The sequence below is a fragment of the Lynx canadensis genome, chromosome C1 (genome assembly GCF_007474595.2).
Source record: "Lynx canadensis isolate LIC74 chromosome C1, mLynCan4.pri.v2, whole genome shotgun sequence".
NCBI classification, from domain to species: Eukaryota; Metazoa; Chordata; class Mammalia; order Carnivora; family Felidae; genus Lynx; species Lynx canadensis.
In genome coordinates this window covers 2089901-2102298 of record NC_044310.1, presented here as the reverse complement: position 1 = coordinate 2102298, position 12398 = coordinate 2089901, and the positions used below count along the sequence as shown (strand labels likewise).

At 61.9% G+C, this 12398-nt stretch overlaps 1 protein-coding gene across 1 annotated transcript; it reads left to right on the top strand.

The window, feature by feature from the left end:
- LRRC47 (leucine rich repeat containing 47) lies at window positions 1-11264 on the top strand. Its single transcript, XM_030325434.1, has 7 exons — window positions 1-641; window positions 5986-6444; window positions 7292-7408; window positions 7939-8054; window positions 8606-8708; window positions 9024-9113; window positions 9268-11264. Exons 1-7 carry the CDS (start codon window positions 12-14, stop codon window positions 9514-9516), a joined length of 1764 nt encoding a protein of 587 aa, XP_030181294.1. The 5' UTR covers window positions 1-11; the 3' UTR covers window positions 9517-11264.
- The last annotated feature ends 1134 nt before the right edge of the window (window positions 11265-12398 follow it).

Sequence of the window (12398 nt, the reverse complement as noted above, 5' to 3'; positions counted from 1 at the left end):
GCGGCGGCGCCATGGCGGCGGCGGCGGCGGCGGCGGCCCCCGTCCCCGAGGCCTGGCCCGAGCTGGAGCTGGCGGAGCGCGAGCGGCGCCGCGAGCTGCTGCTGACGGGGCCCGGGCTGGAGCAGCGGGTGCGCGCGGCGGGCGGGCGGCTGCCGCCGAGGCTCTTCACGCTGCCGCTGCTGCACTACCTGGAGGTGAGCGGCTGCGGGAGCCTGCGCGAGCCGGGCCCGGGCCTGGCGCAGGGCCTCCCGCAGCTGCACAGCCTCGTGCTGCGGCGCAACGCGCTGGGGCCCGGCCTGAGCCCCGAGCTCGGCCCGCTGCCCGCGCTGCGCGTGCTCGACCTGTCCGGCAACGCGCTGGAGGCGCTGCCGCCGGGCCAGGGCCTGGGCCCTGCCGAGCCGCCGGGCCTCCCGCAGCTGCAGAGCCTCAACCTCAGCGGCAACCGGCTGCGCGAGCTGCCCGCCGACCTGGCGCGCTGCGCCCCTCGCCTGCAGACCCTCAACCTCACCGGCAACCGCCTGGACTCCTTCCCCGCCGCGCTCTTCCGCCCCGGCGCGCTGCCCCTGCTCAGCGAACTGGCGGCCGCCGACAACTGCCTCCGAGAGCTCAGCCCCGACATCGCCCACCTGGCCTCGCTCAAGGTCAGCGGGGACTGCGAGCCGGGGCCCTGGAGGAGCGGTGGGGAGGGAGCTGCTCCCGGGCGAGCCGTCCCGGGGACGCCGCAGTCCCAGCCGCCCTCCCTCCCGTGACTGGGCTCCCCATCCTCACGTGGTTGGCTCAACAGCAGGGCCCCACGCCTAAATTTCTGTGTCTTCACGCATTTGTGAAATGATTCAGTGACTCTGGGCGGGGGGGTACCCAGGCAAGGCCCGGAGATGTGATTTACCGGGATTTCGCATGATGCCACACGGTGTGATTTCCTGTATGCTGTTCCCTTCACCCCGACGACCGCCTTCTAAAGTAAGAGTTGTTATTCCTGGTTTACCGAAGGCCGGAAGGGGTTGCCGAGTCCACAACAAATCGTTTGGGCTTTTCTCTAGACTCCGTTGTCCAGAGGCTGCTAACGTACTCCCGTTAGGTCTGCAGGCCCCAGCGTAATGCTGGCTGAGACAGGTGTGCAGGAGAGGGGAGGATGGACGTTGCAGAGCCCTGCCCTAACTCCAGTCTGGAGGCTCCTGGGCAGCCCTCTTTCCCCGTGTTCCCTTTTCCTTTTGTCCTGAAAAAAGCAGGTCTTTGTTTCTTGTTGCTCCTAGTTTTCATCCTTTTCTTGCAGACCTTTTTTTTTTTTTAATGTTTATTTGAGAGAGCATGCACACACAGGAGAGGGGCACAGAGAGAGAAAGAATCCCAAGCAGGTCTCCGGGCTCAAATTCCCAAACGGTGAGGTCGTGACCTGAGCTGAGATCAAGAGTCAGGCATTTAACTGGCTGAGCCCCCCCTGCCCCCCGCCGGCCACCCCATACAGACTTTTTTTAAGCAGTAAAATGTGTATACAGTTTAGCAACTGATCTATTTCCAGCCGAAGTTACTCTTAAGGTGTTGCCACCTGATTTAACAAACGTGTATGTCTGTGTAAAGATGTGTCTGCAAGTGTGCATGAATATGTGTGCACGTGTGTGTAGTTAAGAGAAACGGACGAGGCCTCTCAGCAGAGTGCTTGCTGGCATTTCCAGAAGAGGCTGTGGGGGGTGCTCCTGGGACCTGTTGGTCACCCCCGGCTATAAGGCGTCCCTTTATGGCAGAGGTGTGACGGGTGATGTACAGCGCTGCTCGCTCGGGTCTGTTCGGTCTCTTGGTTTTCCAGAAGGTTGACGGGCCAGGTGTGTAGCTGAGCGCGGTCCCTCGAGGGCAGGATCGGGTGTTGTACTTCACCGGAATCGCTTGCCAGTGTGTACGACTGCTTCGTTTCAGACGTTCTGTACCGCGTCCTTGGTGCCCACTGGTGACGCGTGTGGCCTTTATCGTGTGCAGACACCTGCATTCAGGTCGGGGTGCGTCTCCTCTGCTGAGCCCCCTGGCCTCCTCCACTCTGGCCGCTGCTAGGCCCCCATCGGCTCTCCTCCCCAGGAAGACGCCTGTGTCTTGGGGAGGGTCATGCCAGAGCCGCTTGGAGTCCCTCTTGGACTCAGCTGTCCTTCGGGGGCCTCTCTGAAACGATGCCTCCGTGAGGAGCGGTACCGGATCCGTGCGAGGCCGCATTGCCCTGTGTGCGCGCTGGGGTCCTGAGTACAAACGTGTTCTCGTCCTTGTGGGTGCTGCAGGGAGGCGGCCTGGGTGGAGAACTGAGCTCACAGGCGGAGGTGGGGGTCCCCTCAGCGTGTCCTGGCATTGCTGACGGTTCCTGCACCTGTGAGAGAGACTGGGGACGGCCACAGTGCCGTGAACAGGGGCGGTGGTGCTGCGGTCACCGTGACTGAGGACCGTGCCAAAACTTTGTGGCCGAAAACAACACCAGTCATGTCACGTGCTGCCCGTTTTCCATCCCGTGCTTGCCATAGATCACGTGTGCTCGGGGCTGGGCTCCGCTGCGATGCTGTGCCGGCTCCTCTGGCCCCATGTCATCTCGGCACCTCTCCCCGCGCGGCAGGGTGGCCCAGTTCTCCGACCACAGGGCTCCTTGAAGAAGGGGCTTGGAACCAGCACCCTGGCTCCCACTGCACCCACTGGTTAAGTGAGCGAGCCCAGTCCAGATTCGTGGGGAGACGCCACACAGGATGTAAATGCCCAGAGGCTCGGTTCCACGGGGGCCACCAGAGTAGCATCCCACGGGCCCCCACTTGTCCCCTCACTTCCCCTGAGGCAAGGAGATGCGTGCCTCATGCACCCTCCCCCAGGAAGCTGTCCCGGATGGGGGCCCCAGACCCTCTTCCCCACTCCCACCACCTGGGACGAGGGAGCCCGAGAGACCACTGCGTATCCACTGTGCCATAACCTCACCACCTACTTAACTGCCCGGACCCAGCCCGCCCTGTCGCTGTCCTGCTGTCTGGCCATCCAGCTTGGCTCTCCATGGGAGACCTAAGAGAATCTGGAGTGGTTTCTCCTGGTGGCATGTGTCCTTGTTCTGGGGTTCTGTCACCTGTGGTGCACCAGGGATGATGGCCCATTGCGTCACCCTTGCCTTTGTCGTAGGCGACTGACCCAGGCCGGGGCGCTGGCCTTCAGGGCTGACAGAGGAATGGGCCTGGCAGCTGGAAGCTGGCTGGAAGGCCACACCGGCCAGGCCTCCCCCTGTTTCAGGGCCCGTGTTCACTGGGACCGTCCACGTGGCTCACAGATGGGACTCCCACTGTGGTCAGGTTTCCCAGAGAAACCAAACTTTGCATGTGAAACCCCTGTCCAGCCCCAAGGAGCCCTTCGTCCATCTCTGTCTTTTCAGCAGGGCAGAGGTGACAGGCTCACTGGGTGCCCAGGTCACGTCCGGGTCCCCTTGGCCAACACGCCCTTGGCTGACATGTTGTTTTCGGTTCGCCCATTCGCCCAGCCGGGGATCTAGGACCCCACCCCCACCCCAGCAGCACATCCCAGCAGAAGGGATGTTCCCAGAAGGCAGTCAGCGGCCTCACCCAGGTCGGAGATGCTTGTGTTACCGGCAGGAAGGGAGTAAGTGGGTGTCCTCGTGGGTCGGCTCCAGGCAGAGGCAGGTTCCTGGACGCCACTCCCTTCAGCCTCTGTGCATTTTGTACCTTTTGGGGATTGGCACTTACAGTCCAGACTCCACTTCCTCCGTCGGAAAGCAAGAGCTCTCTCTGCTCCCCGGTCCTGCGTGATTTCAGCTGCGTACAGGCGTTACCTGTCACCTCGGTGTCTCCTGAAGGTCCTGTCTTCCATTAGTGTTGCTTTTCTAGGCGTGAGACCTCATGGAGTCCGCTGCTGTGGTGCCCAGCGCCAACGGAGCGCAGGCTTGGTGTGGGGGCGGCTTGTCCTCTTACGTGCAGGTGTCCGCATCTCTACAAGGCCCCCACCTCTAGAGCCTGGCACAATTTCCCTGATCTGCTGCTTCCTCCCCTCCCTGTTTATACTCCCACAGGGTCGCGGCACAGGGCCTGAAATGTCCATTATTCGGTCATTGTTGCCTCTGAAGGCAGAGCTCCCCTGGCCCCCCGGTAACCCCACACCTTTGTCCTCTGCGGAGATCTCCCCAGCCTGCAGAGGCTGCGGCTGAAGTGGCCGGGCAGTGAGGCCCCGTCCCCCAGTCTCCCCTCCTTGCCGGCTCTTCCTCTGCTACCTGCGCGCTCCGTCTACCCGGCTGGCTGGTTCCGTGCAGCAGTGAGGCCCGTCCCAGTGCAGTCCTTGAGCCGGCCAAAGCCCCCTGGACAGTGCGGCTGACTCCAAAGCTGGCATGGGCGGGGGGGGAGGCTGACCTCAGAATGTCAGCCCCTCGCTGCCACTCACAAGCCTCCGTGTGGCAGAGACTGGGACAGGCCGTGATACAGTCCATTCATCCCCCACTCCCATTCCCACTTAAGCCGGGGAGAAGGGCCCAGTGAGGCACGAAATGGGCACAATTGTACGAAATTGCGTTGCCCACAGCCTCTCAGGCCCCTTGGTCCCCCAAGGTGACTGAGAGCCATGCCTCCTTTCCTCGTCCCCATCCTGAGTGCAAGATGGGAGCCTGCCGCCCTGCTGAGGCCCCAGCATAGCCTTTAGAGGCTCCTCTGTGACACCGTCCCTTCCCCCAGCTCTGACCCCCTCCTCCACTCTGGCTCCCCGGCTTCTCGGCAGTTTGATGGCCTGAGCCAGGACAGCTCTGTTGGTAACTGAGTCTGTGAAGTTCTGTCCGAAGCCCTCTGTACCAGCCAAAGTGGAGGCATCTTCTGGATCATCAGAGCCCCTGCCCCCTTTCCAGTTCGTGATGAAGTCTGTCACCCTCTTTATCCGGGCCCGTTAGCATCCCAGCCAGAACCGGGACTGGTCAGCGGTCTCGCCCACCAAGTGTGAGCTCTTGCCGTAGGTTTGCGTGCAGATGGCTGCCTGCCAGTGTGGCTTTGACCCTGGGTGCAGTCCAGACAGGCCCCCTGTGCCCCAGAGCTCTCCCCAAGCCGCCCTCCCCCGCGCTCACTCCAGCTGACCAGATAGGAGGGTTTCTTCCGAGGCCCTATGCCCCCTGTCTGCTCTTAGCCGTGCCGAGCAAGGCCAGGCCAGAGCTTCCCACTGGCCCAGGAGGAGAACAAGAAAGGGGCTCTGTGCACGGTGCCCCGCGCTGCCTGGGAGGAGAGCAGAGGGGACAGCGGCTGGCCTCTTCCTGGGGGCCTGTCCTCTACCCGGCTGCAGAAGGGGAAGCCGAGACCCCACGACCGGAAGATGTTGCCTCGGTGTCCTGGGGTCTGACCTCGCTCCTTAGTGTTCCTCCTGCCCCGCCTGACCCCTCAGGGCGGCCCGTTGGTAACACGTCTCTGTGCTGCTGATTCCCACACATGGTTTTGTCAGAGCCCAGGCAGCAGGAGCGGCGGTGGGTTCTTGTGCGGCTTCCGTGCGCCTCTTGAGGCTGCGACACCCCTCCCTGGGTCCAGACGCAGGCCGAGAGCAGGCCAGGGTCGGAGCCGCTCTGCCGTTTTGTGCACGCAGAGTTGGAGCACCGTGCACCGTGTTCCTGCATGAAGGGTGATGCCGTGTTCTGTCTGTTTAGTTCGTCTAATTTTTAAAATCTCAGCACCATTTTGTGGGGAGCGTGTTTCTGAAGCACGCAGTGTTCATGACCGCACGTTCTCTGTGTCCTGTGCTCCTCCTCTAACCTTGTCCATTGGGACAGTTGTCACAGGGAACTTGCAGGGGAGCAGGAAGAGGAGGACAGGCATTCTGTGGGGACCGTTGGCAACCACCGTCCCCCCCCCCCAGCCCCCCGTCCCCCTCAGGGCTGCTTGGTGGCGGTAGCGGGCGTCAGTCTGGGCACAGACCGCAGGGGGGGCGGGGGTGCTGGAGGAGGCGGCACGGCCCCGTGGCTGGGTGGGCTGCGTGTGACCGGGTCCTCTGTGTCCCTTGCAGACGCTGGACCTCTCCAACAACCAGCTCAGCGAGGTCCCGGCGGAGCTGGCCGACTGCCCCAAGCTCAAGGAGGTCAACTTCCGGGGGAACAAGCTGACGGACCGGCGGCTGGAGAAGATGGTCCGCGGCTGCCAGACCAGGTCCATCCTGGAGTACCTGCGCGCCGGGGGCCGGGGCGGCGGGCGGGGCGGGGGCAAGGCGCACGGCCCGGAGAAGGACGAGGCCCGCAGGAGGCGGCGTGAGCGGCGGAGGAGGGAGAGCGGCGAGGCGGAGGACGAGGAGGTGGGCGACGCCGGCCGGACGCTGCTCCGGGTGCTGCACGTGTCCGAGAGCCCCGCCCCGCTGACGGTGCGGGTCAGCCCCACGGTCAAGGACATCCGGCCGTTCATCGTGGGGGCCATCGTGAGGGGCCTAGACCTGCAGACAGGGAACGCGCTCAGACGGCTCCTCACCTCCCAGGTGGGTGTGCGCGGCCCGCGGTGGGGGGGGGGGGGGGGGGCGAGGTGGCCCGGTGTCACGCTGTGCATTGCGGGACCTGGCTCTGGGCACGGGTGAGGATGACACCCGCCAGGTGCGCCCCAGGGCAGGTCGGACCTGGGCCTCGGCCCCAGGAGGCTGCCTGCCTGTCAGCTCGTCCACAGAGACCCTTCCAGGCCTGCCTCGTTTCTGAAGGCTTTGTTGCGGTGGGAGATGAGCGTTTCCCGAGTTTCTGACGTCTTGGGGGATGGGATTTGGGGTTTCTGTAATGAATTGCACAGTTGGTTTCGTAGAAGACAGTACGGAGATCGTCAGCACTGGCCAGCCTGTTGTCGTGTGAGCTGTTTAGTTTTTGTTGGGGTTTTAGCTAGCCGAACTTCCTGATTTGTTTTTGTATGCAGTCTGCTAGCTTTTAAAGTAAAAACCCCATCTTTGAAGTTTGCAGACCGCCCCCCCCTCCCCCAGTGTGGCCCGTGGGGACAGAGGCAGCTTTCTGGAAGCTCATGTTCAGGGAGGAAGCAAAGGGCACTCCCAGCCGGGAGTTTAAAACCCAGAGATCGGTGTTTTGGAAGGAAACCATGCTGGGGGTAGTTTTCTTTTTAAGTCCTACTTCTGTTTATTCAGTCATAAATTCCAGTTCAAGGAGGGTTCTTTGAAGTCTCAAATACTCTGTTCCAGAGTTAGAGAAACAAGAAATTCTGCCAGTAAACAGATAAGATAATCATCCGGGGAAGTTTCCACAAAATACATTTTTGGCTGGGGAGGCCAGGGGGGCAGGGCATCGGGGGCAGGGCGCTGAGCTCTGGGTGCCTCGGGCCGTGTGTTGCAGACCAAGCTCCACGAGGAGCTCTGTGAGAAGAGAACGGCCGCCACCATCGCCACCCACGACCTCAGAGCCGTCCGCGGGCCCCTGCTGTACGACACCCGCCCGCCGCAGGACCTCAAGGTGACGCCCTGCGCCCCTCCCTGCCTGCCGCTGCAGCGGCCCTGTCCGCGTGCCCCCGACAGGTGCGCTCTGGTGACGCCAGTTCTGAGATAGAATCTCAGGCTGCTCCTGGCGGGTTCGTCAGGCCCGTTGTAAAAGTGAACTCCTCGGGGAAGGTAGCAGCCGGAAAGTGGTTTCCTTCGTGTGGTCACTTTTAAGCAAAACTTGTGGTTTATAGCAAACCGCAAAACCCCTCGTGTGGAGCTGAGCTTCGTGGGCCTGGCTGGTCCAGGTCTGCCCCCTCCCTCGGGTCGTCCAGGGGCCGCAGGCCTGGGAGACGCCGTCGTTTGCGGGTGGGCTGGAGGCTGCGCTCCGCCTTGAGGGGACGAGTGGTGGTGAGGTCCCCGAGGGGTGCTCATGCATGCCGGAGAGGGGCCCCGTGGTCACAGGGCTCCCTCCCCAAGGGAGAGCCAAGAGGGGACGTTGATACCAATGGCCCAGTGAGCACAGGAGGCCCCCCCGGAGCTCACGGAGCAGTGTCCGCCCCACAGATCGTCCCCTTGGGGCGCAGAGAAGTCAAGGCCAAGGACCTGGTGCGGCAGCTACAGCTGGAGGCCGAGGAGCACAGGAAGCAGAAGAAGAGGCAGAACGTCTCCGGCCTGCACAGGTCAGCGGGCGTCCCCTCGGGGAGCTGTCCCCACCCCCGCTCGCTCCCAGGCCGACTGGCGCGCATCCTTCTCCTCTTCTCCTCCCTGATGTTGAGAAAACCTCCCAGACCTCGTTCCGCAGGCTATTAGGGACTCTTGCCTGGGGTGAGAGCAGCGCTGCTAGGCCTCTCCTCTCAGGGGCCCCGGGGCTCAGATGCCACTTTGGGGAGAACAGTCTTTCTCAGGTGCAGGCTCTGTGGCCTGGAGGGACAGCGGGGTCCACGCCGGATGCACAGGGACACAGGAGGGCACTGCGGTCACCCCGTACGTTCTGTTCATGTGACGCGGGGCACAGGTTGGTGAAGGGCGACCCGTGGCCACAGAACCAAGAGGGCACCCAGCCTGCCGGCCACCGTTCCCGTGTGAGCACAGGCTATAGAATGTCCTTCGTCCAGAGCTGAGGACACATTCGCTGGTGTTGCACCGACTCTGCGTAAAGAACCGATTTGTCCGGGCCTCTAGGCACGTTTTCTCGTAGTGTCGTCTCCACTCTGTGTTTCCTCCCTCACAGGTACCTGCACTTGCTGGACGGTAAAGAAAGTTACCCCTGCCTCGTGGATGCAGATGGCGATGTGATCTCCTTCCCGCCCATAACCAACAGCGAGAAGACGAAGGTAGGGCGCCATCTGCACATGCGCGTCCGGGGCTGTTTCACGTGGAGACTTAGCACAAGCGTCAGTCGTCCAGTGACGTGATGTCCCATGGGACGGACGCGCAGGCCTGAGAGCCCGGGCCGCTTGCACAGAGCTGGGCGTCCCCGTCACACTCAGTGCCGCACCAAGGGCCCCCGTGTGCACGGCGTTCTGGCTCATGCCTGTCTTCGGGAAGGGGACAGACACTGTCTTAGAGGCTTTTTTTTGGAACAGTTGCTGACGTCTTACTTTCGACAACTTTATTCTTTTCTGAAATCCTTCTCATTTCCTTTTAAGATTAAGAAAACCACCTCAGATTTGTTTTTGGAAGTAACAAGCGCCACGAGTCTACAGATATGTAAAGAGATCATGGACGCCCTGGTGCTGGTGAGCCAGCCTCATCATCTCGCCCCGTTGGCGCTCTGGCCGCGAGGCACAGATGACATGTGTCGCCCCCCCCATCTTCCTGCCACCCCTCGCATGGCTGCCTTTGCTGCGTATCTTTCCTGATCACCTCTAAAAAGATGTTTTTCTTTTGCAGAAAATGGCAGAAATCAACAAATACACTTTAGAAAATAAAGAGGACGGATCCGTTTCAGATACTGAAGCCGACGCACTTTCTGGACAGCTTCCGGAGCCCAGCGCGAACGCAAGTGCAGACAAGGCTGGGAACGCCTCCCTGGTGGTGGAGCAGGTCCGGGTGGTGGATGAGGAAGGGCACCTGAGGGTGGTGTACCCCTCCAAGACGGACCTGGGCCTCGCTGCTCCCCACGTGACCGTGATCCGCTGAGCCCCGGGCCGCGGCAGGGCGTGTGTGCGGTGCTGTTATGTTGTTTGTTAAGTTTCACCTCGGTGGTTTTTAAGATGTGCGTCCCTTGCTTTTCCAGACGATTCTGTCACAGATGATGCCGTGTTGTCACGTGCTTAGGTGACTTTGCCTTTCGGCACCAAACTGATTGTACTAACGCTTTGTATGAAGTTTCTCAAATACTGGAGTGAGCCGTTCAGGATGTTTGTTCCGAAATCACGTAGACACAGCGACTAATGTCATTCAGGGGAGAAAGACACTGATTGGTTTCGCCATTCAGATCTAAACTGGGAAGCTGAACAATGTGCGTTTTACAGAACCACACAATTATTTTTCTACGATACAGCAGCTTTTAAAATCGCACCGAACCAGTAGTGCAGCTTAGAGGCCTGGAGTGACGCCATGTCCCTAGCTGGCCACAAATCATCTTTTTATGAAAAGAATATTTTTATGTGATCTTGGAATTGGCAAAGGCATTTTTCTTAATACTGTGGATGCTTTAGGGGTAGAGCCGCACAGGTCCCTCGTGCGGCCCCGGCAGGGCAGAAAGAGGATCGGGGCTTCGCTCGCTTGTGCGCTCGCACCACAGGGACGGGCAGATGTGGGAACATGAAGCTCAGGGCCAGCACGCAGGTTTCCGGTTGCAGAACAGGCTTCACAGATGCACGGGACACCTCTGCCGTCAGCTGGCCCAAGGACGGACAGTAGCCATGGCCGCATGAGGGGTGAACTGTTGTGCAGCATCTTGTGTTTTAGGGATTTCCAGTTTTGAATGTCTGGGCCCGTAGACCACCAGTGAGTGAGTGTGTGTGTGCGCGCGCACATGCGTGTGTGTGTGTTTACGTGTGTGAGCACACACACTCCTCCCTGGAGGCAGAACGTGCTTGCAGCCAGGCACCAGCCAGCCACAGAGTAGGTGGGTTTTACTGGCCTCTGCCTCCTAGGTGGCCTGGATGTCAAGAAACTGCCTCCCTGGCTTTTGTCATTTACTGACTCCGTCTGTTTTGTGTTCTGTGACTTGCAAAAGACGAGCTGTGTGTTCTGATTTGGGGAGCATTTGCAAGAGGCACGCTGAACCCAGGCCCTTAGCCGCCAGGACCAGACACGTGTGAAGCTTGAGCCTCCTCCTGGGGGGGGGGGGGGGGGGGGCGGGGCACACTCACAAAGCCACACGGTTCTCTCAGAGCTCAGCCAACCTGCTTTGTAGGACAGGACCCAGCTGCCTTGAGACCCTGTCCCGGCTCTGGTCACCTCCAAGCCTTCCCGTTGGCGCCTGACGGCGGCTGGGCTGGGCTGGGCTGGGCTGGGCTGGGCGGAAGCAGGTGCACCAGGGTGGCTCTGCCTGGTCTTGGGAACCCCAGACCTGCCAGATGTCTGTGTTGGTGGCTCTGGCTTGTCATCTTATGAGCCTTGGGCGATCGGGACAGCAACTGCTGGCACCGTGGCCGGCTCGGGGTCTGCGGCTGGGCCACGGCCGAGCGGTTCTCTTGGCTCCTGGCACTCGGTTCCGTGGCCAGGCCCTGTCTGGACTGTGACCTCGCTGACATGGACGGAGACGCCAGCCCCGCCGCCTGTGACCCAGCTCAGCCCCGGGTGAGGTGCTGGATGTATTCAACTCACCGCGGAAAGAGGATGGTCGTCTTCCCTTGGCCGGCCCGACCCACTCATAAACCCGGACACTCTTTCTCTTTGCCAGTGCGGCCCTCTAATAAACGTTTAATAAGAACATCTCCGCTCCTCCCCAGTGAAGCCTTTCCTGCCAGTATCTCGGGGAAGTGTCTGTGGGGAAACTGAGGACCTGGACCCACCCCACCCCACCCCCGCCTGCCAGCAAAGAGCAAGAGGCACTGAATCATCACAGTCTCAGCCCAGAGAGGCTGCTGGGCTCTCCAGGCCTGGAGCTGGGGGGGGGGGGGCGGACCCCCACCCAGGGGCAAGATGGCAGGGCACCACATCCCTTTCCCAGCATCCTCCCCTACCCCCCGGGGCCGGAAGGGGGCTCCCCAGGGGGCCGTGGGGCAGGAACCACCACCTCTGTCGCAGCCAATCCGGCTCTGGCCGGCCCGGGGACCACACCTGGGCGGGGGGAGGGGTCGTGTGCGCCAGAGGCCGGGCTGCTGGCGGAGCCCAGGGAAGGGGACGCTGTGTAGGGAATGGACTGTGCACCCCACTCTCACCCAGGGGCTTAGGGGCCTCAGGGCACACAGGGCATGAAGTCCGCATCAAACGGCCCATCATCTGTCCCCCATGGGGACCCCCAGTCCAGGGAGTAGGTATGTGGACCCACAGGGCTCACTGGGCGGGGCTAGATGAGCTGCACAGGCTGAGGGCACCTCCCTCCCCTGATCCCGCCAGCACCCACGTGCCTGGACAGCACCTGCTCACTGCCCCTCCTTACCCCACCCTATCCTCCCCGCCCCTCCCCTGCCCACTGTACTCTAGCCTTGTCCCCGGCCAGTTCCATCTGACCTGCCCTCCGGCTGCCCATGGAGCATGACCCCAGAGCCTGCAAGGCATTTCGGGAGCTAGGGAGGCCAGAACGGCCGTAGAGAGAGCATCCGTCCAGCACCCCAGCCCGACTCTCGGCAGCGGCTACACCCAGCCTCGGGGAGGCCCAGCCCCTGCACCTCAGGAACAGAGTGCCAACCTCCTGGAGTCCACGGAGGCCATGCAGCCCAACTGAGCCCCACCCACCCAGTGCCCACCCTGTGGTGGCTCCAGCTGGGGCACCAAAGTTGGGCTGGACAGACGTGGGCCTGCAGTGTGGAAGCCCAAACAGGGCTGGGAGGTGGGGTCTTTCGGAGACAGGTGCTGAGGCCCAGAGATGGGGGGCTGACTGGACCAGACCCTCTGCCGCTGTCCCC